Consider the following 20,942-nt stretch of genomic DNA (forward strand, 5'->3'; position numbering starts at 1 on the left):
AAAGTTTCAAACAAAGGTGCTTTTAACCCCTTAACGACCAAGGACGTATATTTACGTCCTTGGCCGGCTCCCGGGATATAACGCGGGGTCATATTCGGTCGGTCCCGGCATGTATTTGATGCCGGGACCCGGGGCTAATAGCGCGCAGCAGTGATCGCGGTGCCGTGCGCTATTAACCCTTTAGACGCGGCGTTCAAAGTTGAACGCCGCGTCTAAACCGAAAGTGAAAGTTGCCTGGCTGCTCAGCGGGGCTGATCGGGACCACCGAAGTGAAAATGCGGTGTCCCGATCAGCTGGGACACGAGCGGAGGTCCTCTTACCTGCCTCCGGCATGTCCCCTCGGCGATTGATTGCTCCAAGCCTGAGATTCAGGCTTGAGCAATCGACCGCCGATAACCCTGATCATTGCAAAGCTATGGCTTTGCAGTGAACAGGGTATAAGATCAGTGTGTGCAGTGTTATAGGTCCCTATGGGAGCTATAACACTGCAAAAAAAAAAGTGTAAAAAAAAAAGTTAATAAATGCAATTTAACCCTTTCCTTAATAAAAGTTCAAACCACCCCCCTTCTCCCATAAAAAAACACCATGTAAATAAAAATAAATATAAACATATGTGGTATCGCCGCGTGCGTAAATGTCTGAACTATAAAAATATATCATTAATTAAACTACACGGTCGATGGCGTACACGCAAAAAAAATTCAAAATCCAAAATAACGTATTTTTGGTCGCTTTTATATCATGAAAAAATTAATAAAAAGCGATCAGAAAGTCTGATCAATACAAATATGGTACCTCTAAAAGCTTTAGATCACGCCGCAAAAAATGAGCCCTCATACCGCCCCGTATGTGGAAAAATAAAAAAGTTATAGGGGTCAGAAGATGACAATTTTAAACGTATAAATTTTTCTGCATGTAGTTATGTTTTTTTTTACAGAAGTACGACAAAATCAAACCTATATAAGTAGGGTATCATTTTAACCGTATGGACCTACAGAATAAAGATAAGGTGTCATTTTTACCGAAAAATGTACTGCGTAGAAACGGAAGCCCCCAAAAGTTACAAAATGGCGTTTTTTTTCTTCAATTTCGTCGCACAATGATTTTTTTTCCTTTTCGTCGTAGATTTTTGGGTGAAATGACTAATGTCACTGCAAAGTAGAATTGGTGGCACAAAAAATAAGCCATCATATGGATTTTTAGGTGCAAAATTGAAAGGGTTATGATTTTTAAAAGGTGAGGAGGAAAAAAGGAAAGTGCAAAAATGGAAAAACCTGTGGTCCTTAAGGGGTTAATTGCCCATTTTCAGATACAATGTTTCAGCAATATCTCACATGCTTGAGAAAGGCAGTGAGATACTGCTGAAATGTTGTATCTGAATATGGGGAATTAAAACCACCTTTGTTTGCAACTTTTGGTGTGCTGCTAAACCCTTTTTGCTGTATGTATGTATATATATATATACATATATATATATATATATATATATATATATATATATATATATATATATATATATATATGCAATGAAAACAACAAAGCTTATGATGAAATTAAAGAGATAGGAGTTACGCTACAAAGGTACCACAGTCTGCTCACAAGTTTATTCTGCTATTATAGTTATGTATATGGTTCTTTTCTTTGCAGTAAATAATTGATTCACATTACCTATGAAGAATAATGCAGATACTTCGACCAATTTAAGAACAACAGCGACAATCACCAAAATCCCATGATTGTATTGTGTTGGAGTTACTGTAAATGACAACAACATTTTAAGAGTTAAGCAAGAAACAGAATAAGGCAAGGTCCACATCACATTCTTCAAGCCGAAGAACATTTACCAGCATCAAGCCACAATTGTTACCAGATTGAAGTTTTCAAAGTGTCAGCAAAGTGTGCATATTTCCTGCTATTGCTAGGCTTACCTACATACAGGTCACATGGCAGGTATAATTCTTTGTAAACATAAAAAACTAGTATCCACGATTTTTTTTTTTTTATTAACACCAAAATGTTAGAAATACACAAAAAAATACCAAAAGTTAGCACAGAGGTACACACCACTTGGTTATTGGAAGCTTGGCTGCGTGGTAGGCCTAGGTCTCGTCAGGACACCAGACACACTCTCAGATCTTGACTTTACTGTAGCTCAGACTTTATTAACATAAAATTTGGCACACATGTTACTTATATGTCAACATCAAACATAGGATAGGTAATTTAACCCTTACTCACCCCCATTTGCCAGGGGCGGGGTTTTTGTTTAAAGTCCCATACAAGTCTATGGGAAATAAATGTTACTGAATAACTTACAAACGGCTGGAGATATTTTGATAATACTTGGTCACATTTTACTTATATGTCCATTTAAAATATTGGATAGTTAATTTAACCCTTTAACCCCATTTGTGAGGGTCAGGGTTTTGGTTTAAAGTCCCATGCAAATCAATGGGAAATGTATGTTCCCACATAACTTCCGTACGGCTGGAGATATTTCAATACCTGGTACACATATTACGGGTCGGGATATGAGGACGGGAAAAGAGGTCGGGATAGGAGGTCGGGATAGGAGGACGGGATATGAGGTCGGGATAGGAGGTCGGGATAGGAGGTCGGGATAGGAGGTCGAGATAGGATGTCGAGATAGGAGATTGAGATAGGAGGTCGAGATAGGAGGATAGGATATGAGGACGAGATAGAAGGACAGGATATGAGGACAGGATATGAGGACAGGATAGGAGGACAGGATAGGAGGATGGGATAGGAGGTCGGGATAGGAGGTCGGGAAAGGAGGACGCCATAGGAGGACGGGATAGGAGGTCGAGATAGGAGGTCGGGATAGGACGACGGGATATGGGGTTGGCATATGACAACAATATATGAGGACAGGATATGAAGTCAAAAGTTTCCTCTGTTGATTTTCCTCCACAACAAGGATTAGGAAGGAAAAACCGGGCAACGCCGGCAACTCAGCAAGTATATAAATACTGGAGGTGGGTCACAAGGGCGCTTTGACTACATCGCCCAGTTTTAATCGGTATTCATTACATTATTAATATATTTATATGATATATTTTACCATATTTATGTCAGATAGTTCTATTATTTAAGTAAAGAGGAACATAATTACTACCCATATTTAATTTAACTGACCGAGATTTCCATTACCCTTGAGCGTCAAAATCTTGTCTTTTTTGCCTTACTATTTTTACACCTGATGTGTGGGTGTCTGTTTGGCCTGCTTGGTTTATTTGCACACAGGAACAGTGAGCCCTCCCAATACTACTATATTTTGATACATGTATTATCTGTTTTGTTTTCTCCTGGGTATATGACAGTTTTTTCCTTGGTGTATGTTTGGAACCTTACTTTTCTCTGCAGCCACGGTTGGAGATATTTCCATATACCAGTGACTTATTTGCTTTTGTTGACCACATAGATGGCACATTGAGTGATACCAGATCAATGTAGGTCAGTGATTATTATCAATTATCTTTTTGTACACACAGGGATAATTCATTTAATACGTCTATTAAAGGTTACATTTTAATACTGTTGCTACAGTGATATTTTTGTTTGTTTTTTTAAGCTACTGTAATTTTTATTTTTTGCATTGTTAAAGTGATTTTTGTGTATCTGCCGTATTTATCGGTGTATAACACACACTTTTTAGGCTAAAATTTTTAGCCTAAAGTCTATGTGCGTGTTATACGCCGATATACCCCCAGGAAAGGCAGGGGGAGAGAGGCCGTCGCTGCCCGCTTCTCTCCCCCTGCCTTTCCTGGGGTCTAGAGCCCTGCTGCCGGCCCTTCTCTCCCCCTGGCTATCGGTGCCGCTGCCCGGTCTGTCCCCCTGCCGGCGCCGCTGCCCCGTTGCCTCCCCCCATCCCCGGTTGCATAATTACCTGTTGCCGGGGTCGGGTACCTACAAAATGCGCAGACTTCTGCCCCGGAATTCCAGGCAGAACTTTGTGACAGTTAAAGGGGTACTCCGGTGGAAAACCTTTTTTTTTTTTTTCAAATTAACTGGTGCCAGAAAGTTATTCAGCTCTGTAAATTACTTCTACATAAAAAATCTTAACCCTTCCAGTACTTATCAGCTGCTGTATTCTACAGAGAAAGTTCTTTTCTTTTTTAATTTAATTTCTGTCTGACCACAGTGCTCTCTGCCGACACCTCTGTCCATGTGATGAACTATCCGGAGCAGGATAGGTTTGCTATGGGGATTTACTCCTACTCTGGACAGTTCCTGACATGGACAGAGGTGTCAGCAGAGAGCACTGTGTTCAGACAGAAATTAATTATCCAACTTCCTCTGTAGTATACACATAAGTACTGGAAGGATTAAGTACTTATCCAGTGATAAGTACTGGAAGGATTAAGATTTTTACATAGAAGTAATTTACAAATCAGTTTTTCTTTTTGGCACCAGTTAATTTAAAAAATATTGTTTTCCACCGGAGTACTCCATTACATCTCACCTTGGGACTTTGTCTGGTTTACAGAGGTAAAGCTCGCACAGCCAGGGCCTTTGTGCTGTTTTTCATTTGTGTATTAGGGGGGGATATTCATCCAGACCTCTGTCTTGGAAAAGTGCTGCATTTTCCCATAGCTACCAATCAGGTTGCTTCTTTTAATGTTCAGGGGCCTTTTTCTACTTTGTGGTTGGGCACTGTTTAAATATTCTACATTCTATTGTTGTAGCTATTTTCTCTTTCATTGTATTTTTGGTGTGGATTTGCGCCTTAATGAAGGTATTCGTGCCAAAATTTGTGCCAAATCAAAAAGTCACAATTAACGAATTCCAAACCAAGGCATGATTTCAACTGAAATCACAACTAACACCGCCACTTCATTGATAATGTTCTAAACCATTTGGCGTAAATGATTGTCGCAAAAAGTAACATAAAAGAAATAGCGACAAAACACAGTTAAAAAAAACAGTGTAAAAGCCTTCATACATACCCCCCATTATCTTTATTCTGCAGGTCCAAAAGACTACATGAAACCCAATTTTTATAGGTTTTATTTTATTTTACTAATTAGAACTTTTGTAAGAAAATGAGTATGCCTAAAATTAACTTTTAAAGAAGATAAAGAAAAAACAGGGATATGCGCCCCTAGTGAAGGATGTTGAGGTGAAATGAAGACAGGTTTAAATGTTACACTCACCGAGTTGTGTTGCGCTGAGAGCACAACACCTATAATATCCTTAGATAGATATCCCAGGTCTGCAGCCACGGTCCTCTGGAGCACTAACGATGTCCCAGTAGTAATAGGTTACACAAACAGACAGAAAATGGGCAGTTGATGGCGCTGATCCTGATGGAAAGAAAGTTCTATAGAGCCTTCTCAGTGTCTAAAAAGTTATTTATTGTAAGCGCAGAAAGCAATGCGTTTCTGGTGTGAACTGGGCCGTTCATCTGGCAGATGCACTCTGCAGGACGAAGGGTCCAGTTCGGACCAGAAACGCGTTGCTTTCTGTGCTTACAATAAATCACTTTTTAGACACTGAGAAGGGTCTATAGAACTTTCTTTCCATCAGGATCAGCGCCATCAACTGCCCATGTTCTGTCTGTTTGTGTAACCTAAAATGAACTTTAGACCCCTATAAAAAATTTCCATATATGAGGACTTTTTTTTCTGTGCCACTATTTTTCGTTTTTTTCTGCACCATTTTTTGTTTTGATGGGACTTTTTGATCGCTTTTTATAAATTTTTCTGTGCTATATTAAATGACCAAACATCAGCAATTCTGGACTTTTGTATTTTTTTTAGGTTTCCACAATTCACTGTGCAGCTTCATTATTGTTATGTTTTAATAATTTGGACATTTCCGCACACGATAATACCACGTTTATTTGTGTTTTCATTATTTTATTTACTAAATTTTTATTAGGAAAGGGGCTTATTAACCCCTTTACTCCTTAGCCTGTTTTGACCTTAAAGGGGTTTAAAACTTTTTTTTTTAATCAACTGGTGCCAGAAAGTTAAACAAATTTGTAAAACACTTTTATAAAAAAAATATTGATCCTTCCAGTACTTATCAGCTGCTGTATGATCCACAGGAAGCTCTTTTCAAAATTCCTTTCTGCCGGACCACAGTGCTCTCTGCTGACACCTCTGTCCATTTTAGGAACTGTCCAGAGTAGGAGCAAATCCCCATAGAAAACCTATCCTGCTCTGGATACTTCCTAAAATGGACAGAGGTGTCAGCAGAGAACACTGTGTCAGGCAGAAAGGAAATTCAAAAAGAAAAGAGCTTCCTGTGGATCATAACAGCAGCTGATAAGTAGTGGAAGGACTAAGTTTTTTTAATAGAAGTAATTTACAAATCTGTTTAACTTTCTGGTGCCAGTTGATTTAAAAATAATAGTAATAATAATAATAATAATAATAATAATAATGTTTTCCAGTGGAGTCCGCCTTTAACCCCTTAAGGACAAGGCCATTTTACACCTTAGGACCAGAGCGTTTTTTGAACATCTGACCACTGTCACTTTAAGCATTAATAACTCTAAGACGCTTTTACCTATCATTCTGATTCCGAGATTGTTTTTTCATGACATATTCTACTTTATGTTATTGGTAAAATTTTGTCGATACTTGCATCGTTTCTTAGTGAAAAATTCCAAAATTTGATGAAAAAATTGAAAATTTTGCATTTTTCTAACTTTGAAGCTCTCTGCTTGTAATGGATATTCCAAAAATTTTTTTTTTTATTCACATATACAATATGTCCACTTTATGTTTGCATCATAAAATTTACGAGTTTTTACTTTTGGAAGACACCAGAGGGCTTCAAAGTTCAGCAGTAATTTTCCAATTTGTCACAAAATTTACAAAATCACAATTTTTCAGGGACCAGTTCAGGTTTGAAGTGGATTTGAAGGGTCTTCATCTTAGAAATACCCCATAAATGACCCCATTATAAAAACTGCACCCCCCAAAGTATTCAAAATGACATTCAGTCAGCGTTTTAACCCTTTAGGTGTTTCACAGTAATAGCAGCAAAGTGAAGGAGAAAATTCACAATCTTCATTTTTTACACTTGCATGTTCTTGTAGACCCAATTTTTGAATTTTTACAAGGGGTAAAAGGAGAAAATGTATACTTATAGCCCAATTTCTCTTGAGTAAGCACATACCTCATATGTCTATGTAAAATGTTCGGCGGGCGCAGTAGAGGGCTCAGAAGCGAAGGAGCGACAAGGGGATTTTGGAGAGTACGTTTTTCTGAAATGGTTTTTGGGGGGCATGTTGGATTTAGGAAGCCCCTATGGTGCCAGAACAGGAACAAATACCCACATGGCATACCATTTTGGAAACTAGACCCCTTGAGGAACGTAACAAGGAATAAAGTGAGCCACACAGGTGTTTTACGACTTTTGCATATGTAAAAAAAATTTAAAAAAAATGTCACTAAAATGTGTGTTTCCCCCCAAATTTCACATTTATGCAAGGGTTAATAGCAGAAAATACCCCCCAAAATTTGTAACCCCATCTCTTCTGAGTATGGAGGTACCCCATAAGTTGACCTGAAGTGCACTACGGGGCAAACTACAATGCTCAGAAGAGAAGGAGTCATCTTTGGCTTTTTGAGAGCAAATTTTGCTCGGGGGCATGTCGCATTTAGGAAGCCCCTATGGTGCCAGGACAGCAAAAAATACCCACATGGCATACCATTTTGGAAACTAGACCCCTTGAGGAACGTAATAAGGAATAAAGTGAGCCTTAATACCCCACAGGTGTTTCACGACTTTTGCATATGTAAAAAAATTTTTAAAAAATGTCACTAAAATGTGTTCCCCTCCCCCCCAAATTTCACATTTTTGCAAGGGTTAATAGCAGAAAATACCCCCCCCCCCCAAAATTTGTAACCCCACCTCTTCTGAGTATGGAGGTACCCCATAAGTTGATCTGAAGCGCACTACGGGCGAACTACAATGCTCAGAAGAGAAGGAGTCATCTTTGGCTTTTTGAGAGCAAATTTTGTCGCATTTAGGAAGCCCCTATGGTGCCAGGACAGCAAAATAGCCCCCACATGGCATACCATTTTGGAAACTAGACCCCTTGAGGAACGTAACAAGGGGTACAGTGAGCATTTACCCCCCACTGGTGTCTGTCAGATCTTTGGAACAGTGGGCTGTACAAAATTTTTAGTTTGCACAGCCCACTGTTCCAAAGATCTGTCAGACACCAGTGGGGTGTAAATTCTCACTGCACCCCTCGTTACATTCCGTGAGGGGTGTAGTTTACAAAATGGGGTCACATGTGGGGTTTTGTTTTTTTTGCGTTTGTCAAAACCGCTGTAACAATCAGCCACCCCTGTGCAAATCACCTCAAATGTACATGGTGCACTCTCCCTTCTGGGCCTTGTTGTGCATCCCCAGAGCACTTTGCGCCCACATATGGGGTATCTCCGAACTCGGAAGAAATTGCGTTACAAATTTTGGGGGGCGTTTTTCCCTTTTACCTCTTGTCAAAATGAAAAGTATGGGGAAACACCAGCATGTTAGTGTAAAAAAATTTTTTTTTTACACTAACATGCTGGTGTAGACCCCCAACTTCACCTTTTCATAAGGGGTGAAAGGAGAAAAAAAAAAGAGTACGGCGATACCCCATATGTGACCCTAAACTGTTGCCTTGAAATACGACAGGGCTCCAAAGTGAGAGCGCCATGCGCATTTGAGGCCTGAATTAGGGATTTGCATAGGGGTGGACATAGGGGTATTCTACGCCAGTGATTCCCAAACAGGGTGCCTCCAGCTGTTGCAAACCTCCCAGCATGCCTGGACAGTCAACGGCTGTCCGGCAATACTGGGAGTTGTTGTTTTGCAACAGCTGGGGGCTCCATTTTGGAAACAGTGGCGTACCAGACGCTTTCATTTTTATTGGGGAGGGGGGCTGTGTAGGGGTATGTGTATATGTAGTGTTTTTTTACTTTTTATTTTATTTTGTGTTAGTGTAGTGTATTGTTTTTAGGGGACAGTCACACGGGCGGGGGGTTACAGCGAGTTTCCCGCTGCGAGTTTGAGCTGCCGCGCAAAATTTGCTGCATCGCAAACTTGCAGCCTGATACCCACTGTAAGCCCCCTGCCCATGTGAATGTACCCTGTACATTCACAGGGGGGGGGGGACCTCCAGCTGTTGCAAAACCACAACTCCCAGCATGCACAGTCCATCAGTGCATGCTGGTAGTTATAGTTTTGCAACAGCTTGAGGCACACGGGTTGGGAAACACTGAGTTAGGAAACAGACAATGTTTCCCAACCAGTGTGCCTCCAGATGTTGCAAAACCACAACTCCCAAACATTCTCAGGCATGCTGGGAGTAGTAGTTCGGCAACATCTTTAGAGCCAGATGTTGCCGAACTACAACTCCCAGCATGCTTGGAGTTGTAGTTTTGCAACATCTGGAGGACTACAGTTTGCAGACCACTAATACAGTGGTTCCCAATCTGTGCCCTTCCAGATGTTGCAAAACTACAACTCCCAGTATGCCAAAACTGTCCAGGCTTCCTGGGAGTTGTAGTTCTGCAACATCTGAATGGCCAGACGTTGCAGAACTTCAACTCCCAGTATGCCTGGACAGTAAGGGCATGCTGAGGATGTGTAGTTTTGCAACATCTGTAAGGGCACAGTGGTCTCCAAACTGTGGATCTCCAGATGTTGCAAAACTGCAACTCCCAGCATGCCCAGATGCCAAGGGCTGTCTGGGCATGCTGGGAGTTGTAGTTTACAGGGTCCCATTACAGCAATGCATGTCGCTTTACGGCGACGCGCATTGCTGTAAAGGGCCAGACCACGGCTGAAGATCAACTCACCTGTCGCCGTTGCCGCCGTCTCCGCCGCCGGGATCCGGGTCTTCAGGGACGAGGTAAGTACTGGGGCTGGTCCCCAGCACTCCCCCGTCCCCCGCCGCATCCTCCGGTCTTCCTCCCGTCCTCTCCGGACTTCAAGGAGCAGGGCAGGGCGGGAGGAAGTAACCGCCCCCCCCCTTGCGATTGGTCGGTTAGTTAACGGATGGATCGCAGGGGATTGGAGGAGGTGGCATGCTTGCCACCTCGCTCCTAGGCTCCAGCATGGCCCTGGCTGTCTGTGACAGCCGGGATCATGCAAAATTACCGGGCGGTCGGGTCCCAGAGACCCGATCAGCCCGGTATCGCCACAGATCGCAAGGGCGATTTCCCTTGCGATTTGCGGCGATCGCCGACAGAGACCGGAAAACGCCATGACGTTGTGGAACGACATTGGTCCTTAAAGCCCAGGGTGCCATGACGTTCCACAACGTCATTGGTCCTTAAGAGGTTAATGACCAGGGCAAATTTTTTAAATCTGACATGTGTCCCCTTATTCGACAAAAACTTTTGAATGCTTTTACTTATGAAAGCAATTCTGAGATTCTTTTTATCGTGACATATTGTACTTTAAATTGCTGCTAAATTTGGATTGATATATTCTGAGTTTTTTGTGAGAAACTCCAAAATTTTGCAAAAAAAATGAAAGATTTGCATTTTTTTATTTTACATTTTCTGCTTGTATTCATAGTCATGACACACCAAATGAATGATTAATTTACATCTACAATATGTTAACTTAATGTTCTCATCATTTGATAAACATTATTTAACTTTTTTAGAATGTTAGAAGGTTTATAAGTTTAGCCAAAATTTTCCAGATTTTCATTTTAATCCATTTTTTCTGTAACACAGCAGGTGTTGACAGAGAATTGCAACTCAAGATTTATTCCTCAAATCCTAACGTATTTACAAATATCCCATATGTGGCCTTTGTGCGCTATGTGTCTCCCACACAGGCCTCAGAAGGTGTGTTGTATGGATTTTTGTTGTATGGATCATACAAAGTTGCAGAGGCCTTAAGGTGAAAAAATATTTTTGGAAGATAAGTTGATGCTTTCATTGGTACCATTCTGGGGTACATGTGACACTGATCGTTTTTTATTTAATTTTTTATGAGGTGGTATAAATTAAAAGACATCTATTCTGCGGTTGTTTTTTATAAAAAAAAAATTAGGTTGTTCGTCATGTTGTATAAATGACATGTTAACTTTACTCTGCAGGTTGATACGATAATGTATTATTTTTTTTATTTATTTTTTCCCACACTTTTTATTTATTTATTCAATTTTTTTTTAACACTTTCATTTTCTTTTACTATCATACACATAATTCAGAGGAGTACACATCTGTGTTCCACTGAATTATGCCTGTGCAACACAGCCGAGCTCAATAAACTGTCACAGCGCCCAGCAACGCTGTGACAGTTTAAAATGATCAGGTACATTTACGTGGTGATGCGGCAAGTCAGCCCTGATCCCCACATACATGTAACTGATTTTGCGGGAACGGGTTAACATACTTTTTTTTTTTTTTTTTACTGTTTTTTAGTCCCCATAGGAAACTATTACCTGAAATCATTCAATTGCATACACTGAACAATGCTGTGCTGTGTTTGTAGGCATTGATAAGTGTTATCGGCGCTCCATTACTACAGGATGCTGAGGCTGCCTGCATAGAGGGAGTGCTGATCAGATGACAAGGAGCATGGTAAGGGACCTCCAGCCATTCTTTCAGCTGATTAAGACCTAACAATTTCACTGCAGTGGTCCCAATCAGCTATCCTGAGCAACCGGAAAGTCTATTTTGGCACTTTTAGATACCATAGTCAACTTTAATTGTGATATCTAAAGGGTTAATGTTGGCCATCACCCTGATGTTAGATGTCTAGCATTAGCCATAGAGCATCCTCTAGGGCTTACAAGGCTGCATTCATACTGCGGTTGGAGCGTACGGCTGCCGGATCTGACTGGGGGAGAGGAAAACCATGCACTCCCGTACCCTAACCGGACCGGCGCCTAACTCCATTGACTTTAATGTGCTGACCGGAGTCAAACAGTCACGGTCGGCTCATTTTTGCCCTGTGTCCGGTTTTGTGACCGGACCTAAAACTGTAGTTTACTGCGGTTTTAGGTCCAGTCACAAAACCGGATAGAGGCCAGAAATGAGCTGACCAGAGTCACTGTTTGACTCCCGTCTGCTCATTAAAGTCAATGGAGTTTGGCGCCGGTCCGGCTGGGGTACGGGAGCGCACAGTTTTGCCCTCCCCCAGCCGGATCCGGCAGCCATACACTCAAATCACAGTGAGAATGCAGCCTTAAAGGGGTATTCTGGCCAACTATCCGAGCTGTTACTTTTCTAGCAAACACAAATGTATAATAGTCATCAATAGGATTGTTTTACCTTCTACCAAGCGTATTTCAGTACTTCTAATGTGACCTTGCCGCCGCATATCAGGTTATGGTGAGTGATTTCCGCCCTCTGTGCCTGCATTTGTGCTCACTCACAATTTAAATATATATGAGTCGTGGGCGTGCTCCGTAGCAATTGGCCAAGCATGTCTCCAGTCCACCTAAGGTCTCATGGGATTTGCAGTCTTGGACCAGCTCACGGGAAGGGGGAAACAGGAAATGATGAATTCTGGAACTGTACAAATGGAACTCTCCTGGGTTCTATGGAATACAGGGCTCTTGCTGGATAAACTTTAGAGGACAATGTACGCCTATTAAAGCTAAAAGACAGTTTTTTTTTTATCACTTTGGTGGACAGATAACCCCTTTAATATACCTAGGATGTAAGAGGCCAGTACAGTGGTTCATTTGGTAATTCGTTCCAAATGAACCATCATTACTTGAATCCATCTTATGTTGAGGGATCCGTGTAATAATAATATAGAAAGTTATACTCACTTGTTCCCGCTGCTCCGGACCATCACCGCTGCCTTGGATCATCACTCTCCGTTGCCACCATCACGTACCCGTCGCTCTGGGCCATCAATTCTGCCATGGATCGTCCCTCTCCATCGCCATCATCCCGTCGCTACGCACGCCGCTCCTATTGGATGGCGGGACAGCGTGCGCAGCTAAACATATTTGTAAGTTAATAGTGAGAAGTTGCCCGGACCTTCTAAGTGAGTAAATAATAATATGGATATTAGATAAGGAAATTTAAATAAATAATTGTCTGGATCGTGCTTCAATAATAATAATATAAACAATTTATTAAAATAAGATAAATAGACTATAGTTAGTTACTTCTCACAGGGCCCATGTGAGAAGAACATATACAATAAAAACAACCTTTAAGTAATAATGTGCATAAATATGTGAAATAACAAAAATTAAGACAATATTAATGGCATAATGACAATAACACTGGCATATATTTAGTTTCTAATGTGCAGCTGGTGTTTAACCGCTGGTATCTAGGCACCAACTGCACAATAAGCGAAATATAGCTGATGGTGCCTGTATAATCGTTTCCCTCTTTAGAATATAATGGATCCTTGCAACAGTTTCAAATTAATGTTACCGATCCTTTTAGTGGCAACCTGGGTAAGAGGCGCTGTTTCCGCAGTGTGTAGATGGTGCCGGTACACTGGGTCCTCTGTGCAACGTTCCAGGTGGTAATGGTAGAATCCAGCAAGGTCCTGGTGGAAGCGGTGGCGATTGGCGCTGGCAGGCGCCGATGGTCGCAGATCGCCGGGAGGACGCTGGCGCTAGCAGGCGCTGGAGATGGTAAGTCCTCACCGCTGGCTAGATGGAAACGAGGACCGTACACTGGATACGAGGAGCTCACCTCGTGTTGCAAGCGTGTGACGTCAGCTGCTGCTGGAGCCGGGTTCGTTGCACTAGAGGTAGTTGGCAATATTTGGACCGGACTGATGTCGGACTGGATGTCCTGATGGTCTTAGCAGTTTGTAGGCGATAAACGAGCCTTGGTGGATAGGCACAATTTATAAAAAAAATATTTTTATTTTTATTTTCATTTTTACTTTTATTTATATTTATTTTTATTTGTATTTATTTTTATTTTTATTTCTACTTTTATTTTTATTTTTAATTCCATTTTTTCATTGTTTATTTATATTCTTATTTTTATTTACATATTTTTTATTTTTCATTTTTTCATTTTTATTATTTTTTTATTATTTTTCATTTTTATTTTATTTTATTCTATCTCATTTTATTTTTATTTTTATTTCTATTTTTATTTCTATCCTAATTTATAACATACCTCTTATTTTTTATTTTATTTACAGAATTTACATTCATATTCTTCTTTTAATTTACACTTCTTTCTCAAGTGTTATTTTATTCTTATGTTCAAAATTAACTTGCTCAAAATTTTTTCTAATATTTCTTTTTATTGAACACCAATTTTTTGTTTTATTTGATTTTACATTTAATATTATAAAATCATTGTTTGCAAAAACGCAACTTTACATCTTCAACAGTATTCACACAGCTTTTTTATACCCATCTCTACTTAGTATTGCTCTCTAGGGAACCTATCCGTTGATTCCATTCACTGTTTTCATTAATATCCAGGAATGAGTCAACGGGCGGGATTTGTGCTCCTATAAAAAGGAAACAGTTTATGACAACCATATGACTACTGAGGAAAGGGTTACATTAAATAACCCTGAAACGCGTCTAGTCCATTTGGGCATGACCACTGGCATATAAATTTTTATAAATTGTGCCTATCCACCAAGGCTGGTTTATCGCCTACAAACTGCTAAGACCATCAGGACATCCAGTCCGACATCAGTCCGGTCCAAATATTGCCAACTACCTCTAGTGCAACGAACCCGGCTCCAGCAGCAGCTGACGTCACACGCCGGCAACACGAGGTGAGCTCCTCATATCCAGTGTACGGTCCTTGTTTCCATCTAGCCAGCGGTGAGGACTTACCATCTCCAGCGCCTGCCAGCGCCAGCGTCCTCCCGGCGATCTGCGACCATCGGCGCCTGCCAGTGCTAATCGCCACCGCTTCCACCTTGCTGGATTCTACCATTACCACCTGGAACGTTGCACTGCGGAAACAGCGCCTCTTACCCAGGTTTCCACTAAACTGTTGCAAATTGTTGAACTATTACAAGGATACATTATATTCTAAAGAGGGAAACGATTATACAGGCACCCTCAGCTATATTTCGCTTATTGTGCAGTTGGTGCCTAGATACCAGCGGTTAAACACCAGCTGCACATTAGAAACTAAATATATGCCAGTGTTATTGTCATTATGCCATTAATATTGTCTTAATTTTTGTTATTTCACATATTTATGCACATTATTACTTAAAGGTTGTTTTTATTGTATATGTTCTTCTCACATGGGCCCTGTGAGAAGTAACTAACTATAGTCTATCTTATTTTAATAAATTGTTTATATTATTATTATTGAAGCACGATCCAGACAATTATTTATTTAAATTTCCTTATCTAATATCCATATTATTATTTACTCACTTAGAAGGTCCGGGCAACTTCTCACTATTGGCTTTTCCTTTTTTGTGCAATTAGGGTATAGTTGCATGCCCTAGTTTGACCTCGGTGTGTACTATTTATTGTGAGCTGCACATACACCCCTTTTTTTTCTATATTTGTAAGTTACTTCTATTAAAAAAATCTTAATCCTTCCAGTTCTTATTAGCGGCAGTATACTTATGAGGAAATTATTTTCTTTTTGGATTTCTTTTCTGTAACGACCACAGTGCTCTCTGCTGACACCTCTGTTTTTTAACTTTAGATGCAGCAATCAACTTTGATTGCCGTGTCTTAAGGGTTAATATGTGTAAATGTAATTTTTCATTTGCACAGCCCACTGTTCCAAAGATCTGTCAAATGCCAGTGGGGTGTAAAAACTCACTGCACCCCTTGCTACACATTGTGAGGGGTATAGCTTCTAAAATGGGATCACATGTGGGGGGTGTCCACTGTTCTGGCACCATGGGGGCTTTGTAAACGCACATGGCCCTTACTCGAGAGAAATTGGGTTACAAATTTTGGGGGACATTTTTACCTATCACTCTTTGTTAAAAGGAAAAATGTGGGGTAACATCAACATTTTAGTAAAAAAAAAAATTTGAATTTTCACGTCTAACTTTAGTGAAAATTCGTCAAACACCTGTGAGGTTTTAATGCTCCCTGTACCCCTTGTTAGATTCCTTGAGGGGTGTAGTTTCCTAAAGAGTGTGCCATGTGGGGTGTTTTTGCTGTTCTGGCACCATGGGGGCTTCCTAAATGAGACATAACCCCCAAAAATCATTTCAGCAAAATTCGCTTTCCTAAAGCCCAATGTCGCTCCTTCCCTTCTGAGCCCTCTAGTGCACCCGCAGAGCACTTTACATCCACATATGAGGTATTTCCTTACTTGAGAGAAATGGGGTAAAAAAAAATTGGGGGGGCTTTTTCTCCTTTTACCCCTTGTAAAAATAAAAAATGTGGGTCTACAAGAACATTTTAGTGTAAAAAATGAAGATTTTGAATTAGCGCCTCCATTTTGCTGCTATTCCTGTGAAACACCTAAAGGGTTAACAAACTTTCTGAATGTCATTTTGAATACTTTGAGGGGGCAGTTTTCATGATGGGGTCTATTATGGGGTATTTCTAACATAAAGACCCTCAAATTCACTTCAAAGCTTCAAAGGTAGAAAAATGCAAAATGTTCAAATTTGTAAGGACTTGGGGCGAGACTTATCAAAAGCTGTGCAGAGGAAGAGTGGTGCAGTTGCCCATAGCAACCAATCAGATTGCTTCTTTCATTTTCCACAGGCCTCTTTAGAGGCCTGGGGAAATGAAAGAAGCAATCTGATTGGTTGCTATGGGCAACTGCACCACTCTTCCTCTGCACAGCTTTTGATAAATCTCCCCCTTTGAGCCCAACCTTCATGCATTCGGTATGCCCATTGCCATACACAGCCATGACAGCTGAGAAAGAGATTAGCGCTGATATGTCGGCACGTGCATGGATAAATCATACCCAATGAAGGGGGCTGGCCAAACCCCCATTCACCACCTGACTTCTGTTGTACTGTTTTGGGCCGCAGAGGTGGTAAGACGACAGTAATGTTGTATGCTGCACACAGCCAACTTCCAGGGACAAACATAGCAACAACAAAAAAAAAAAGGCTAGAAAGAAAGAAACTATGGTAAAGCATGTCTATTGATGATTTAGATACTCCAAAACACTGAAGAGGTGGAATACCCCTTTAAAACATTGATATCACAAACTGTACTCTATGCCAACCATAAGTACACATTTTAGAAATATTAACAAAAGAAAAGGTGCATATTTTTGCAAAATGAATTCCCCCCTTGTACCTGCAAAACGTACAGCAGTTATCAACCTTCTAAATTGTGTAGAGCAGTGATCTCCAACCTGCGGACCTCCAGATGTTGCAAAACTGCAACTCCCAGCATGCCGGGGAGTTGTAGTTTTGCAACATCTGGAGGTCTGCAGGTTGGAGACCACTGGTATAGAGTTTAATCAGTAATTTACCGTGTAGTCCTGGAGCAAATGCCTACATTTGTTATAGTGCAAACATTTTGTGAACTATTCACACGTACAGTATCCTGCAAAGGATTTGAAGGTGCAGATTTTATTCTGTATTGAGCGAATTAGTTGATTACATTGAAATCTGCAGCTTTGAATTCTGCTCTAGAGATGAGCGAACTTACAGTAAATTCAATTCGTCATGAACTTCTCGGCTCGGCAGTTGATGCTTTTCCTGCATAAATTAGTTCAGCTTTCAGGTGCTCCCGTGGGCTGGAAAAGGTGGATACAGTCCTAGGAGACTCTTTCCTAGGACTGTATCCACCTTTTCCAGCCCACCAGGGGACCTGAAAGCTGAACTAATTTATGCAGGATAAGTCATCAACTGCCGAGCCGAGAAGTTCGTGACGAATCGAATTTACTGTAAGTTCGCTCATCTCTATTCTGCTCATCAAATATGTGCAGGAAACTGCATGTGTGAATAGACCCTTAGGCTGGGTACACACAGCAGAATTTGTGCGGAATATCTTCACAGAAAACACGTGGGGAAATTCTGCATATTTTCCTGATCCAGTGGGTGCTATGACATGTCTCTTCTTTCTGCGGACAATGGAATCAGAATTTCAGCGGCAGAAACATCTGGAGTAGAAATTCTGCCAAGTGAACAGTGCAGCAGAATCGCATTGAAATCAGAATGCCCGCAGAATGTCCGTGCGGAATATTCCATGCGGACATTCCACACAAATTCCGCCTTGTGAGCATACCCTTAGGCTAGGTTTCCACACAGGTCTTTATCTGGCCTTTTTCGAAAAATTGCCACTGCAGTTTTTGAGCCAATGCCAGGAGTGGGAGTAAGAAATGGGAAATATTAGGAAGGATTTATATTTCTACTTTACCTATGGATCCACTTCTGACTTTGGCTCAAAAACTGCAGTGGCAGTATTCCAAAAAACAACAGAAAAAAAAACATAAGTGTATACCTAGTATTAGACAGGTCTAGAATAGTGTTGAGCGGCATAGGCCATATTCGAATTCGCGAATATTCGCGAATATATGGACGAATATTCGTCATATATTCGCGAATATTCGCATATTCGTTATATTCTCGTTTTATTTTCGCATATGCGAACATTCCCGTATGCGAAAAATTAACATGTGAATATCAGCATATACAAAATTCGCACATGCGAAAATTAGCATATGCGAAAATTAGCATATGCGAATTTTCGCACGCCAGTCTCACACAGTAGTATTACAGCCTTCTTTACACCACACAAGCTGGAAGCAGAGAGGGGTGATCACTGTGATGTGTACTGTGAAAAAAAAAAAATAAACAAATATTCGTAATTACGAATATATAGCGCTATATTCGCGAAATTCGCAAATAATATTCGAATTGCGAATATTCGTGAGCAACACTAGTCTAGAACAGAAAACTCCTGCTGCCGGTCTGCAGCCTGTGTGAACGCACCCATAGTCATAAATATGTAAGGAAAATATCAGTACAAATGTTAACAATAGGAAATAAAATGTCTCTGTATATCTGCAATATAAACTGTAAAAAGAATCTGTCATTAGTTTCATAGTTCTTATTTCTTTAGACATTATTACCTTTTGGTTTCTTATGTCTTCTCATTCTGTAAAAATGAATATTTCGATGAATAAAAGCAAAGTGTAGAAGACTCAGTCCTGGTGTTCTAATGTTTGTCAGACAGGATGTTTAGTGGCATGTCAGAAGCTTACAATGTAGAACACTCTAAACCATATTTAAAATATATTCACTTCTAGAGCAATGTGTCACAACCCGTAATGAAAGTGTGCTTACCACACCCCATCCTGTGCAAATTACTTAAAGGGTAGCTCCCACCACCCTTTTTTTTCTGTCCCTGCCTATTGTCCATCAATCCTTAACCCCCTCCCTGCTTTTAATTTTTATTTGTTTACTATATTAAAAATGCTTTTTTTGTCTGCCTGGTAGTGTGCTCACTACCAGGCAGACTTCCCCAGCAGGTACAACGTCACTGATGCCTGCTGGGGGGGCCGACTTTCGCCCTTAGTTCATCTACACAGGGTGCCTCCAGCTGTTTCACAACTACAACTCCCAGCTTGCCCTTACATTTATTGGCTGTCAGGGCATGCTGGGAGTTGTAGTTGTAAAACAGCTGGAGGCACCCTGTGTTGAAAACAATAAGTCAGGGCCATGGGCGCGGCACCGCACTAACCTGCCCCCCCCTTTGTTAAAACCCTGAACCCCGCTCTCCCCCAACCCCTGTGTTAAAACCCCGATCCCCCTAAACATATCTCCCCTAAGTATACTTACACGCCGCAGAGTCCTGCAGCAGTAGCGGCGACATGTGCGGGAGGAGCAGCCTCCCAGCCAGTGGCCAGGGAGCCAATGCGCTCGTTCCCGCCTGTCTGATTGACAGGCAGGGAGCGAGCGCAGGCTGAATGAATTCGGACCAATTGCCCGGCCGGCATCGGTCCAAATTCAGGCGTGAAGTCACGCCAGCCTGCAGCCGGCCACTAGGAAACTTAAATTTTCAAACTTAAATTAAAAGGTTTTAATTTAAAAAAATATACATATATATATTAGAGATATGTTGTAGTACATATCTACTACAACATATAAAAAAAAAATGTTGATGACAGTGCCCATTTAAGTGATCCTGCATTTGTATTGTCCTGATTTCCAAGGATTATTCCCACCTTGTAGGCTTTGTTCACACACTACAGCTAATTACCACATGCCTGGTAAAATCGTGGTAAAAATTGCATGTTTTACTGTGATTATGCAAATCGATATAAAATGCATAATTTTTACCACGATTTAAGTTATTACCAGCAAAGACGATCTGTGGAACACTGACTCAACACTGCTGTACTTAAGTAGGGATATGCTGCAGCTCTTTGCACAGCAGGTGGTCAGGGCACCATCGTGGAGAGAAAACTTATCCCCATCATTCTATGGAATTTGCATACTAACTCTGCCTTTTGTAGTCAAGCATCTATTTGTATTCAAGCATCTGCTCATCTCTAAGGGGCAGGGTCGTGCAAGGATTTTTGCCAGCCTAGGCAAAAGCTAATTTTGCCGCCCCCCCCCCCCCCTTGGCTCTGCCCATTGGCACCACCCTTTGACACGCCCTACCTTACTACTGGGGTGACACACTGTAACAACCCCCTCCTCATGTAATCTCCTTACTACTGGGGTGACACACTGTAACAACCCCCTCCTCATGTAATCTCCATACTACTGGGGTGATAAACTGTAACAAACCTCCTCCTCATGTAATCTCCTTACTACTGGGTTGATACACTGTAACAAACCCCCTCCTCATGTAATCTCCTTACTACTGGGTTGATACACTGTAACAAACCCCCTCCTTATGTAATCTCCTTACTACTGGGGTGACACACTGTAACAAACCCACTCCTCATGTTATCTCCTTACTACTGGGGTGACACACTGTAACAAACCCACTCCTCATGTAATCTCCTTACTACTAGGGTGACACACTGTAACAAACCTCCTCTACATATAATCTCCTTACTACTAGGGTGACACACTGTAACAAACCCCCTCCT

At 41.1% G+C, this 20,942-nt stretch overlaps 1 protein-coding gene across 2 annotated transcripts in view; it reads right to left on the reverse strand.

The window, feature by feature from the left end:
* LOC130281718 (CD209 antigen-like protein C) overlaps window positions 1-19,089 on the reverse strand; it is a 38,848-nt gene extending 19,759 nt beyond the window's left edge. Inside the window, exons 1-2 of one of the 2 annotated variants that reach the window (XM_056529245.1) lie at window positions 18,972-19,089; window positions 1,669-1,755 (exon numbers count right to left, since the gene is read on the reverse strand). In XM_056529245.1, coding sequence (XP_056385220.1) covers window positions 1,669-1,755; window positions 18,972-18,996 — 112 coding nt within the window. In that variant the 5' untranslated portion in view covers window positions 18,997-19,089. Of the gene's footprint in view, window positions 1-1,668; window positions 1,756-12,263; window positions 12,454-18,971 lie in introns of those variants that run through there. The other variant, XM_056529244.1, reaches the window with a different exon arrangement.
* Between the last annotated feature and the right edge of the window lie 1,853 nt (window positions 19,090-20,942).

Source organism: Hyla sarda, chromosome 7 (genome assembly GCF_029499605.1).
Source record: "Hyla sarda isolate aHylSar1 chromosome 7, aHylSar1.hap1, whole genome shotgun sequence".
Classification (NCBI taxonomy): Eukaryota; Metazoa; Chordata; class Amphibia; order Anura; family Hylidae; genus Hyla; species Hyla sarda.